Below are 13,476 nucleotides of genomic sequence, written 5' to 3'. Positions count from 1 at the left end.
GCTTTATAATCTAATAGAACATCAATATCAATACAAATCAATATCAATACAAAAATTGGTAGTGCCATGTAGGAAATATAAATGCTATAAAAGAAATACAAAACAAGTTTCTTTAGACTGGGGAGAGAAGATAATTTGATGGAAAGTAGAGGGAATGAATGAGATAGTATAGGATGAGATCTTGAGCTTTTTAATCAAAATGGCCAAATGAAGGCTCAAAGAGAGTTGGACTCCTCAAACAACCCTTAAAAAACAAACAAACAGACCCAACAATAAACCAAGGAAAAAGTTAACCAATATTTTAAAATAAGGAAAACAGAATACTAGCAACATTAAAATAATAATGACAACAATAATAGAAAACCATAGGACAACGGGACCAGTTAAGAGTACTAGAAGAAATACAGAAGGAAAAGGAAACCAGGTAAGCATGATACACATAGATAAAAAGATGGATATTTCTTATATGATAGGAGATGGATATTGCATTATGGGCAGAGACAGGAAAGAGAGGCACAAAGAGTGGAGGCTATTTTAAGCAAGGAAATAGCAGGAACAAGAGCTGGAGGAAGAAAATATAGGTACATGGTAGCAGGTAAAGTTGAAACATTAAGCTGAGGTCAGAGCTTAGATGGAATTGAATACTAGGCTAGGAGGTAGCTGAAAAGTTACGAGGTCCTTTTGCTCTTCCTTCACTACCATTTGCTTCTTGAAACCTCCGTGTTACAAAATGAGGCCCAGGAAGCTTGGAAGAAAAAAATATTTCGAAATCAAGAAAATCATAGCTTCATTGGAGGAGGTTTTAACTAATCTTTGAGAAGGGGTAGAACTTTATTATGAAAAACTGCTATGCAGCTAGAAGCTAGGAAGATTAAGATGCAGCTCAAAAATTTGGCAAACATGCAAGACAAAGAATAATCTTATAATTCAGATCATTGAGGTACAGAATGCAATTGACCAACTAAAGAGAAAACTAGACTTAAAATGAAACTCATGGTAGAAATTAAGACGAGAAAACAAGTGATTTCAGAGATTATGAACATTAAAGATGGAACTGAAACAGAAGAAAATGAAGGCATCTTTAAGCTCCACCACAAATGTATTTACTTAGAAGTGTCTTACAGTTGAACTCACTTCTCTGGTGGGGAAGCCCACCAGGGAGGTTGATCTGAGCAAACCTCTGAGCCTGGAGCATCCTCCCATAAAGCCTGACCCCAGTATCCAGCCAGTGAAGACAACCCAGAGTAAATAGGACTTTGCCAGAAAGCTGTTCACCACAAGAAGATTTCCTCTCAATCCCTCTAGACAGCCTTGAACCTGATATTATAGCTAGGACAGCTCTCACAATTGACCCCAGAGGGTCAGGCAGGCAAAGCCTGACCCTGCAGGATTTGGGGAAAAGGGGTTTAATTGTTATTTAGGAATTTCCTATTTCCCACCTTCCCAATATCTTCACTTGCCCTACCTTTCATGTGTTGCTTTTAGAATAAATATCTGTTTACCAGATCAAGTGCCTGCTTCATAGTATCCAAGGAGGGAGACTTGGAGTTTGGGGGGAGGAAGTTACACTTCTCTCCTCAGAGAGGGAGAAGCTTTCTGTCCTATACTTTATTTCAACCAAGTCTCTGAGGGAACAGTAACTTGTGATTCTGAAGGCAACCAGAGTGGGGTTTACCAGGGAAAGAGAGAGGGAAACCCATCAATCCCCTCTCCCCACCTCTTGGCTCCATTCTATCTCTACCACATTTTGGTCCTGCATTCAGTGGTGGGAGACTCCATTCCTCTCCCTTCATTACAGGGGACTCATTTCTCTCTATTACAAGAGTCACCAAAACCATTCTTTACGATGATTAACGTGGCAACAGCTTATAGAATAAATTGAAGTGAGAGACCAGGTAGAAGGCAAGTCTACATGATAGATAATAAATAGAGGTGCTGAAATGGAGTAGTGGCAGTGGAAATCAAAAAGGGGATAGTTACAAGAGAAATTTTGAGGTAGAATTGATATGACTTTTAAATGGACTGAATAAGGAAGATGAAACAAAATAGAAAAATTACTAAGGTTTTGAGTCTGTTGGATGCCATTAGTAGAAACAGAGAAGTTAGAAGGAAGAACTATTTTATGGGGAACATTATGTTTAGCTTTAGATAATTTGAAAAGCAACAATTGGTCTAGTTCTTGCAGATATCTTAGCAACTGAAACAAACCAATTCAACTGACAGTGCTTAATGATTAATTGAGATGATTTATAACAATAAAGCCAATCTGCCTAGAGACACAGCCCCAAATCCAAATCAAATAATAACTTCAAAGAGAACCAGTGAATTCCTAGACTCTTCTTCACTAATCAAATATTTGCCAAAATGATTGGTATAAATAATATTCATATAATGACTGGAGTGCTGGACTTAGGTGCAAGAAGACCTGGTTTCAAATTCTAACTTGGTTCTAACTAGCTATGTGATTCTGGGCAAGTCATTTAACTTCCTCAGCCTTAGTTTCTTCCTCTGTAAAATGAGGATAATAAAATAATAATAAAAATACCTTAATTTCATGTTGCTTATGAGGTTCCAAAGAAATAACATATGTAAAGTACCTTGCAAACCTAAAGTATTATAAATGCTAACTAAATAGAGGAAGGAGTGAAGTGAATCATGGGTAGGGGTTTCTGAAATTGGAATAGTAATGCAATTATGAGTTCAAATTGGCAAGACTTGAGCTTTGACTGCTTGGTTAAGGAATTTAGATAATTCTTCAAGCAACAAGAGGTACTACTGGTTTTTTTAACGGAGGAGGGACATAATAAAAACAATACATTTTTTAGGATTAAAACGTTGGTGACACTGAAGATGGGATGAGAAGAAAAAGAAAGCAGAAGTAAATTTAAACAGTTAAACAGCTCTTGTAATTCAGGAAGTCAACAAACCAAGCATGGAATACACAGAAAATTATAGTATGTGAATATAATAGAACACCAAAAGAATGAATAAATATGAAGGATACAAAGAATTGAGGGAGAGACATTTTGAAAGATTGTGAGGACCTGGTAACTGATTGAATATGTATAGAATGTAAAAGAGAGAGAAATCAGTAGAAAATGGCTACGAGTTTTGGTGACTAGGAGAATGATAATGCTAATGACAAAAATAGGGATGTTACAGAGGACAGACAGGTATGTGTTTCTTTAGGGAAGTGAGCTAAGTATTATAGAAGGTAATAGGACAATCAAAGGAGAAATTTCCTAGAGGCAGCTATATATAACCAGGTGATCAGAGCTCAAGAGAGGTCAGGGCTGGAAATACATTGTAGAAACCTCTGTAAACCTTTTTTTTTTGGGGGGGGGGGGAGGTATTTAAAAAAAACCCTTACCTTCTGTCTTAGAGTCAATACTGTGTATTGGTTCCAAGGCAGAAGAGTGGTAAGGGCTAGCTAGTGGGGGTGAAGTGACTCACCCAGGGTCATACAGCTAGGAAGTATCTGAAGACACATTTGAACCCAGGACTTCTCATCTCTAGGTCTGGCTCTTAATCCATGGAGCCACCTAGTTGCCCCTCATATTTGTTAAAAAAAATGTTTTTTTGGATAATGGATAAATCGCCATCTTTAGAGTCAAGAAGACATAGGTTCAAGTCTTGCCACTTCTATTTAAGTGTTTATAGGCAAATCACTCAGCCTCCCAGACGCCATTTAAGATTATAATATCAGATGAGATGCCAACCTGCAATCAGTGGGAGGAACTTCTTCATCAGGAGTTCCCAATACCTCATTCCTCTCTAGGCTATACTGCAGACTTCCTCTGTCATGCCCTAGCTCTTGATCTGAAGAGCTCCTGTCTTGGAATTCACACACTGGAAATACCTTCTAACCCTGGCCACTCCCTCTGAGTGGACAGCTCCTCTCAAAACCTCTATTTAAGAAAGGTGTCCTGGCCAGGCAGGTCTCATTCCTCTCCAGAACACCAATCTTCTTCTACCATCTCTGCTTCTCTTCAACTTCCTTTTAAGCTTTGTCTCCCTTTATTAGAATCAAAGATCTTCTAGGGTAGAGTCTGTTTTTCTTTCTACTTAGATTATATTCGCTGAGTTCAGCACATAGCAAGCACTTATTAAAATGCTGGTTGAAAGACTGATCAACAAATTTACAAATCACTACACAAATAAACAAAAATCCAAGCCTATAAAAACCCAAACAAAACCTGAACCTCTTGTCTTTGTAGGCTCTGGACAATAATTTCATACCTTAATCTTATCACAAAGAAATACACGTGAGCATTATCATCATTTTACTGAGGCAGCAACTCATATTCTGCAATGTTAAGTGTTTTGTCCAGGTCATACACATGACCTGGACTAGAATAAGGTGTTCTTGGTTTTCAACAGTGTTTTTTCTTTTTTTTTCAATTAATAAGAGTTTCTTTTCTTTCCTCCCTTCCTTCCCAACTTAGAGAAAAAGAAAAGAAATGTAAGAGTTTTGTAACAAATATACATTGCCCATCAAAGCAAATTCCTATATAGACCATGCCCAAAGATATAGTCTGTATTCCTTCAAGCCTGATTCTGGGGGTGGCATATAAAGGAGGCTTCCCTTTTGTAATTTAATTCTAGTTTTGGATGAATGCTTTTAGGGGTTTATGGGAAAATATATTATAAGACTCTATCTTGGTGCTGATAAAATTAATGCTAGTATTTGCCCTTGTAACAGTAGAGGAGATCAGCATACACTTGGAAGATAATTTATTGTGGATTTCTTGGGCTGGATGATGCCCCAGCTGCTGCTACAGATTGTTCTCCAGCAAAACATCCATAACTCAGGGTTATGGAGGATAAGTGCAACTAAATCCAAAATGAGAAATGCTGGATTCAAAAATAGTTGAGAGTAATGGGTAGCCCAGGTTTTTAAGCATGCTGAGTTTGTCTAAGATGGAGCTTTGTATTCCCTACAACATAGGCAGGGGTAGCAGAGGGCTCCGTGTTAGCAAAAACTGGGCATGTTCAAAAGCACGGGCTACACTAGATCGGAAGTGATTTATGAAGTCTCGTCTGTCTAGGAAATGCTGATTCAGGGGTGACTTACCCATTGCATCCATGATTGTTGAAAGCCTGAGCACAGTCCACTAGTTGTTGTTCTGCCTAATGAAATAAAAATGAATTCCAGTGAATTTGATTCAGAAGCAAAATAATTTAGAATCATACATATACTATACTGACATATATTAGGTAAGCTGTGTCAGATCAATAATAATAACAATAAAATAATTATAGCTTTCATTGATTTAGTACTTTAAGGCTTGCAATGTATGTGTATGTATATGGTCAAACATACATACATAAACATATATGTACACATATATACATACTTTAAATATGATCTCATCTAATCCTTAGAACAACTCTGGGAAATAGATGCTATTTTTACTCCCATTTTAAATATGAAGCTCAGAGAGGTTTAGGGAATCGTCCAACATCCCACAAATAGGTAAATCTAAAGCTCCACCTACTATCCAGAAGGAGTCAAACTCCTGCCAGGCTAAATGAGAGGACCCAAACCAGATTAACACATAACTGGGAAATGATTAACAAAATAAGTGAAAATACAACACAACATAGATAATGCTAATCTGTGGTTTCCCAAGTCAATATACAGGTCAGGAACCCAGTTATACCAGAGTCTGAAAGCACTGACACTATGCCAACTAAGTGCCTTTCTGTCAACTACAAACCAAAATGAATATTAGGTAAACTGATGGAAATGACTTTATTTACATTGTTTTAAGTACATAATTGAATATGACTTCTTAGTACATACAATTGTATGCCTTATAAATTTGTGAACATGCTATATCTTACACACAGATTTAGATAAAGGCAAAACAAGTTAGTAAATCCCTAACTTCTATACATAAATGATGAAATGCCATAGTCTTATTAAATGAAGGCCCTTTGAAATTGGAATCTTTAAAATGACCTCAGGTTTAATGAAAGTTTTTATACCTTTTTTGTTGTAAAAAGTGGTTTGTGAAATCTGTTTGCTTTCCAACTTCTCACCATCTTGGTGCAAAATATAGGTTAAAAAAACCCAAAACAGAAACCTTACCTTTCACCTTAGAAACAATACTAAGTATCAGTTCCAAGACACAAGAGTGGTAAGGCTAGGCAATGGGGGTTAAGTGGCTTGATAGGAAGCATCTGAGGCCACAATTGAACCCAAGACCTCTCATATTCAGGTCTGACTTTCTATCCATTGAGCTACCTAGCTGCCCTTCACCTCAAGCTTCATTAACTTTTTTACACCTTTTTTGGGAGGTGAAATCCATATATTTTCCAACTTCCTACCATCTTGGTATAAAATATATTTTATTTCTTTTCCCTCCCTCCCTCCCTTCTCTCCTTCCTTTTCTCTCTTCATTCCTTTCTTCTCTTTCCTTCCTTCCTTCCTTCGAATTTAGGTCCTTTCCACCCTTTATATACATGAGTTTGCTGACCTCAAGCATTAAACATATGACTTGCTAGCCTTTTCAAGGTTGGGCTGGGCTTACTTCATTCAACTAAACCAACATGAAGTAAAATATACTACAATGTTCACAAAACAATCAAATGATTATACCCAGAGCTCAAGTTCCCAGTTTTCTTGAAAGTTCAATCCAAGAAGCCCTTCCTGATCCTCCAGCTACCAGTGCCTCCTCTTCTCCACAAAATGATTTACTCATATTTTGAATTGATTTCTATGTGTAAGTGATGTTTCCCTTGATAGGAAATTAGGCTCTTAGAGGTCTAGAATTGTTTAGTTATTTTTGTCATCATATTGTCCAGTGCTTAGTACTGTGCCTGGCATTAGTAGGTGTTGAATTGATTGATTACTGATCACTGATCTGTTAAGTATGAAGGTGGTTGTTGTTATTAAGATCTGTAATTTCTTTGGTACAGGGAACTTCCTAATTTTGGAAACCCCTTTGGCCAATAAATGAATTTATTAAACTCTTACTATTTGCTAAGCACAGAAGATATTAAACAAAGTCTCTGACCTCAAGTAGCTTGCATTTTATTTTTTTAATTAAACCTTTACCTCTGTCTTAGAATTGATACTAAGTATTTGTTCTAAGGCAGAAGAGCAGTAAGGGCTAGGAAACTGGGGTTAAGTGACTTGCCCACAGTCACACAGCTAGGAAGTGTCTGAGGTCAGATTTGAACCCACATTCTCCCAATTCCAGGCTTGACTTCTCTATCCACTGAGCCACCTCACCTGCCCCTACATGCTTATATTTTAAAAGAGGAAACAATATTTATACAGGGGTGGTGGCCTGGCAGGGTCCCTTAGGCTCAGAAGGTTAGAGGGATGAGGTCTGGAATTATAGTGGGAGCAGATTGGGCCACCTCATTTAGAAACACCAAATGCAATTTAGGCAAAGTTGATATGGTCATGATTCAATTCTCTAGATCTGGAGGGAAGAGCAGGGTCAAAGGGCATATCCATTGGTTAGGTGGGGTTCAGTGGTTGGTGACTGAGGAGAAGAAGTCGAGGAGAGGTATGTAAGGAGGAAGGGAGTGGAAAAATCATTGGGGAGGGGAGCTTATTGGAGGAGCAGTCATTAATTAGAAGAGCGGGGTCCCAGGACAGATGGACAACTAATCTGTAACTTCTGATCCCATAGAGTTGTCTGGGAATACCAAGCAGTTAAATGTCTTGCTCAGGGTCAGAAAGATAGCATTATAATAATAGCTATGATTTATGTATTATTTTAAGTTTTACAAAGTGTTTAAAACCATCTCATTTTATTCTCACAACGACCCTAGGGGATGGGTGCCATTATTATCCTCATTTTATAGATGAGGAAGCTAAGATAAAGAGACAGCTAGTATCTAAGGCCATATTTGAATCTAGATCTTCCTGACTCCAGGTCTAGCACTTAATAATAATAGCTAATATTTATAGACAGCTTACTTTGTGCCAGGCACTGTGTTAAGGGCTTTAAAATAATTATCTCATTTGATTCTAACAACCACCCTGGTAGGTAGGTGCTATTATTATTTCCATTTTATAGCTGAGAAAACTGAAGCAAACTGAAGTTACATGACTTGCCTGGGTCATATAGCTAATAAGCATCTGAGGCTGGATGTGAATTCAAGTCTTTCTGACTCCAGGTTCCGTACTCTATGCACTGTATCACCTAGCACACCAGACAATATATGTCTTGGAAGAAGGGCTTTAGCCCAGATCTTGCCTTTTCACCCTCCAATATGCCTTGTTTCCTCTCACATATAACCTACACAGGGACATGGTTTTTTGTTTTTGTTTTTTGATTCTGTAACATTTCATTTACATCTTTACCCAGTTCTTTGTGTCCTTCATATCTGTTACTTCTTATGATGTTCCACTGTATTCAGATTCTCTAATTTTACACAGCTATTACCCATTTTGCTGGGTACATGGGTCATTTCCAGTTTTTTTTATTACAAATAATTTTGCTAGGAATATAATATATAGTTCCTTTTTTCTTGTCAACATTCTTTTATTATCTAGTTTGGAAAAGACATCAATCTTGGGGCAAATTTTGACTGTTTACGGAGCGAGAGCATCATTTTATTCTTCTTGTCTAAGAATGTAATAGTGCCAAAAGGATGAAAAGGCTCTTTCTGCTGAGAGGGCATCCATCTAGCATTTGATTTACAAGCTCAAATTTCCTTTAGAGCTCAACTACAATCCCACCTACTGTGGGAAACCTTCCTTAAACCCTCTTACTTCCAGTGCCTCCCTCTTTTAATTATTTTTTATTTATTTTGTATATATGTTTACTTAGACTGTTAGATCACTAAGGGTAATATTTGCCTTTTGTCTCTTTTTTGTACTGCCCAGCTCACAGCACAGTGCCTAGTACATAGTAGGCTCTTAATAAATGCTTATTGAATTGAATTAATGACCTGATACAGTCAAAGAATCAGTGCTTATTCCTGATCATACAATTTCATATAAATTGAATAGAGTCAGGCTAATTCAATTCAAGTAACATTAAGTGCTTGCTATATACTAGATATTTTGGGAAAAAACAAACCACAAATCAATCCTTGTTGCCAAGACCCTTATATTTTACTTAAGGGATACAATACACTGACAAGTCTAATAATTTGAGAAGAAAGTACTAAGATTTCATGGAGGAAGGGGCATCTTTGCAGAGCCTTCGAGGAGGATTCAGAGAGAGGAAGATGGGGAGGAAAATCATTGAGGGGGCAGGCATAGGGGAGATGATCAGAGATTTAAAAATGAATGGACTTGTGGAGGCAGGAATTTGGGGAAAAACTCGTAGTTCAGTTTGGCTCAAATGCAGAGTATGTAGAAGAGAATATGAAATAAACAAATTACACTGTGCATTCTGGGAAATAAAAATGAGGTTAGCATATGGATGATTTCTCTTCCAGCACTTCTCAAGTCCTATTTCTTACCAGAGAGAGTAGTTTTCCAGTTGCTATGGCAACAGCAGACTCCAGTCCCCCAGTAGTAGAAAAAGTCCAGCAACTACCACATCCACCCTAATGAAGAAAGAATATTAATCAGTTTTTCTAAACCAACTTTTAGATAGAAAAATAAATTCAAACATATATATGTGTACACACACACACAAAACCCTTCTAGTCTGGCCCCTAGACATAATGTACTGTCAACAGTAATAATAAGTTGGTAAAAAGCAAAACAACCAAACAAAAAAAAAACATTTCTTAAAAGCTATTTGCTAGGCATGGCATTAGAAAGAGGTGCAAAAACAGTCCCTGCCCTCAAGGAGCTCACAGTCTAATAGAGAAAATAGTTGATGTAAATAACTAGGTATGTATAAGACATACATAGAGTAGATGGAAAGTAATCTCAATAGGGAAGGTACTAGCATCTGAAGGGACCAGAAAAAGCTTTATAAAATATGGAAGTTGAACTGAGTTGTTTTGTACTCTAAAGATCATAAAGATTTATTAATTACATGTAATAAGAAATTTTTACCTAAGTTTTCTGGAGTTATATGATCCGAATTGTCTCTATCCCTATCCCTTCCCAGAGCTGGCAAACAATTCGATCTGGGTTATATATGTATTCTCATGCAAAACATATTTCCATGTTGATCATTTTTTTAAGATGATAATCATATAAAACCAAAAGCCCCAAATAAAAACCCAAATAAACTAAAGTGAAAAATCACATGCTTTGATCTGCATCTCAACTCCAATAGTTCTTTCTCTGGAGGTGAAGAGAGAGCATTCTTTGTCATAAGTCCTTCAGAAGTGTCTTGGATCATTGTATTGCTGAAAGCAGTTACGATATTGCTGTGTACAACATTCTCCCGGTTCTGCTTATTTCATTTTGCAACAGTTGTAATGAGTCTTGAAGGAACCAAGAAAACTAGGAGGAAGAGCATTCCAGGCATGGAAGGAAGACAAGCCAGGCAATGTGATGAGAGGGGGAGAGTCATGTGTCAGGAAAAAAGTCAAGTAGGCCAGTGAAATTGGATCATGCAATGTGTGGAAAGAGGCCAAAGATAAGAAAGACTAGAAAAAAGGAAGGCGCAGGTTTTAAAGCACTTTAAATACCAAACAGGATTTTATATATTATCATGGGGGTAACAGGGAGCCATTGGTTTACCAAGTTGGGAGGACAAGAACCTGTGCTTTGGTGGTGGAATGGAAAACACAATGGAATGGGAAAGAGGAGAGGTGATCAAAGACTGAACTGGTTTGCTCACAATGATATATTCAAAGTGTGATTGAAGTCTTCTTACTCTGGATTAATATAATGGTAAAAGGCTCCAGCTCCCTTTGCTAGAGCAACACTGGTTACTAACTTCAAATATTAAAGCATTCTATAAATAAAAGTGAAAATGCTTTATTGAAATTATTTGCTTTGTTCTTCATAACATCCCTATGAGATAGATGCTATAGGCACCATTATCCTTTATTTTACCACTGAGGAAACTGAAGTTCAAAGAAGTTACATTATTTTCCCATATGTATATAATTGCAGTAAATTTTAGAATTGGATCTGTTAGACCAAAGTAACTCCTTTGGGACTAGCCCTTCATTTTGTGACTATAAGTTTCAATGATCTTTGAGTTTCATGCTCTTAAAATGTTTCTGTAAAATCCCTCACTCATGAGACCCTTGACTCCACCTCTAACATTTTGCACTCACCACCCATCTTCTTTACATACACATTGCTCAATAAATAGTTTTTGATTGACTCACCCATGCATCCCTATGTAAATAGTTGTATATATTCACGTTCCTGTAATTTCTTCTTTTGTTCCCTGAAGGCAACTCGGTGCACCCACTCCCCTATACTGAGTAGGCAAACTAGCACAAATACCCAGAACAAGTACCTCCTTTGATTGGAATGCTGCCTTAATTTTAAGTTATGAGTAGGTGACCAGGCTATGTGAGCAAGAAATGACTCAACATGATAACTAGAAATCTGCAAACAAGAGTTTAGATTCAAGGCTCAGGAAAGAATTAGCTGCACTGACAGCCCAATTATTATCCTAGGCAGCTTTCAAAGAGGCAAAACTTCTGGGATTAAGTTTATCTGAAAGGTCAACAGATCATTCACTGAGAAACCCCGGAGGAGAATAAAGAAACAGTAGGGGAAGAGGTAGAAAGGGAACTGTTATAGTTAAGATTAGAAGACCACTTTGGGGTCAGTTTTGGGGAGGGCAGGGGGAGTGGGTGGAAAAAAACCAAACTTTGAGATTCCTTTGGGTTAACCAGTTCCAGATGGAAACACCTTTGGTAGGATTAAGAATATAAGGGCAGATTTTAGTCATTTGCACTTTAGTGTGAAAAATTTCACAACCTGGCTTTAGTCTCAATTTTCCAAAGACATGGAAGTGAGAAAAGAGGAATTCTAATGTAGGGAGGGGCCAGGAAATGAGAAATAATTTTGGAACATGGGGACAGAATCAAGTTTGGATTGGCCACCATGGCAGAGACATTAGGAAATCAGCATTCAGTTGTAGGGTAAACAGAAAAGAGTGTTCAGAGGTGTAAAAAATTATGAGGAAGAGGTAAAGGAGAACTGTAGAAGGGATAGACAAGCTATCTTAGATGGACTATTTTTCAATTGGCTTTGTACCCAGAGTCAAGATCATGTTAGGCCTAAGAGAAGGCAAAATAGCAAAGGAGTCAGGAAATCTGCCATTAATTAGTTATGATTCCTTGGACAAATCACTTAAAACTTTCTTAGACCCAGTTTTCTTTTAAAAGTAGAGATTCTGCCCTACATCAAGATAAACTCAGAATGGATGAATGACTTGAATATAAAGAAGAAAACTATAAGTAAATCAGGTGAACACAGACTAGTATACATGTCAGATCTTTGGGAAAGGAAAGATTTTTAAACCAAGCAAGAGTTAGAAAAAAATAATAAAATATCAAATAAATAATTTTGATTATATAAAATTTAAAAGTTTTTGTACAAACAAAACCAATGCAACCAAAATTAGAAGGGAAACAACAAATTGGGAAACAATCTTTATTAAAAAAAACCTCTGACAAAGGTCTAATTACTCAAATTTATAAAGAGCTAAACCAATTGTACAAAAAATCAAGCCATTCTCCATTTGATAAATGGGCAAGGGACATGACTAGCCAATTTTCAGTTAAAGAAATAAAAACTATTAATAAGCACATGAAAAAGTGTTCTAAATCTCTTATAATCAGAGAAATGCAAATCAAACCAACTCTGAGGTATCACCTCACACCTAGCAGATTGGCTAACATGACAGCAAAGGAAAGTAATGAATGCTGGAGGGGATGTGGCAAAGTCAGGATATTAATTCATTGCTAGTGGAGTTGTGAATTGATCCAGTCATTCTGGAGGGCAATTTGGAACTATGCCCAAAGGGCAATAAAAGACTGTCTGCCCTTTGATCCAGCCATAGCACTGCTAGGCTTGTACCCCAAAGAGATAATGGAGAAAAAGACTTGTACAAGAATATTCATAGCTGCGCTCTTTGTGGTGGCCAAAAATTGGAAAATGAGGGGATGCCCATCAAATGGGGAATGGCTGAACCAATTGTGGTATATGTTGGTGATGGAATACTATTGTGCTCAAAGGAATAATAAAGTGGAGGAATTCCATGGAGACTGGAACAACCTCCAGGAATTGATGCAGAGTGAGAGGAGCAGAACCAGGAAAATATTGTACACAGAGACTGATACACTGTGGTACAATCGAATGTAATGGACTTCTCCATTAGTGGCAATGCAGTGATCCTGAACAACTTGGAGGAATCTATGAGAAAAACTATTAACCACATTCAGAAGAAAAACTGTGGGAGTAAAAACACTGAAGGAAAACAACTGCTTGAATACATGGATCAAAGGGATATGGTTGGGGATGTTGACTCTGGGTGAACATCCTAGTGCAAAGATCAACAACATGGAAATAGGTTTTGATCAAGGACACAAGCAATACCCAATGAAATTGTGAGTTGGCTGCAGGAAGGG

The 13,476-nt window shown here is 37.3% G+C and overlaps 1 protein-coding gene across 1 annotated transcript in view; it reads right to left on the bottom strand.

The window, feature by feature from the left end:
* CTSH (cathepsin H) overlaps positions 1 to 13,476 on the bottom strand; it is a 44,747-nt gene that overhangs the window by 7,101 nt on the left and 24,170 nt on the right. Inside the window, exons 6-7 of the mRNA XM_007479293.3 lie at positions 9,436 to 9,522; positions 5,075 to 5,130 (exon numbers count right to left, since the gene is read on the bottom strand). Coding sequence (XP_007479355.1) covers positions 5,075 to 5,130; positions 9,436 to 9,522 — 143 coding nt within the window. The remainder of the gene's footprint in view (positions 1 to 5,074; positions 5,131 to 9,435; positions 9,523 to 13,476) is intronic.

Source organism: Monodelphis domestica, chromosome 1, assembly GCF_027887165.1.
Source record: "Monodelphis domestica isolate mMonDom1 chromosome 1, mMonDom1.pri, whole genome shotgun sequence".
NCBI lineage: Eukaryota > Metazoa > Chordata > Mammalia > Didelphimorphia > Didelphidae > Monodelphis > Monodelphis domestica.
Note: the sequence above shows the minus strand (reverse complement) of the source record. Positions and strands in the feature narration are given on the sequence as shown.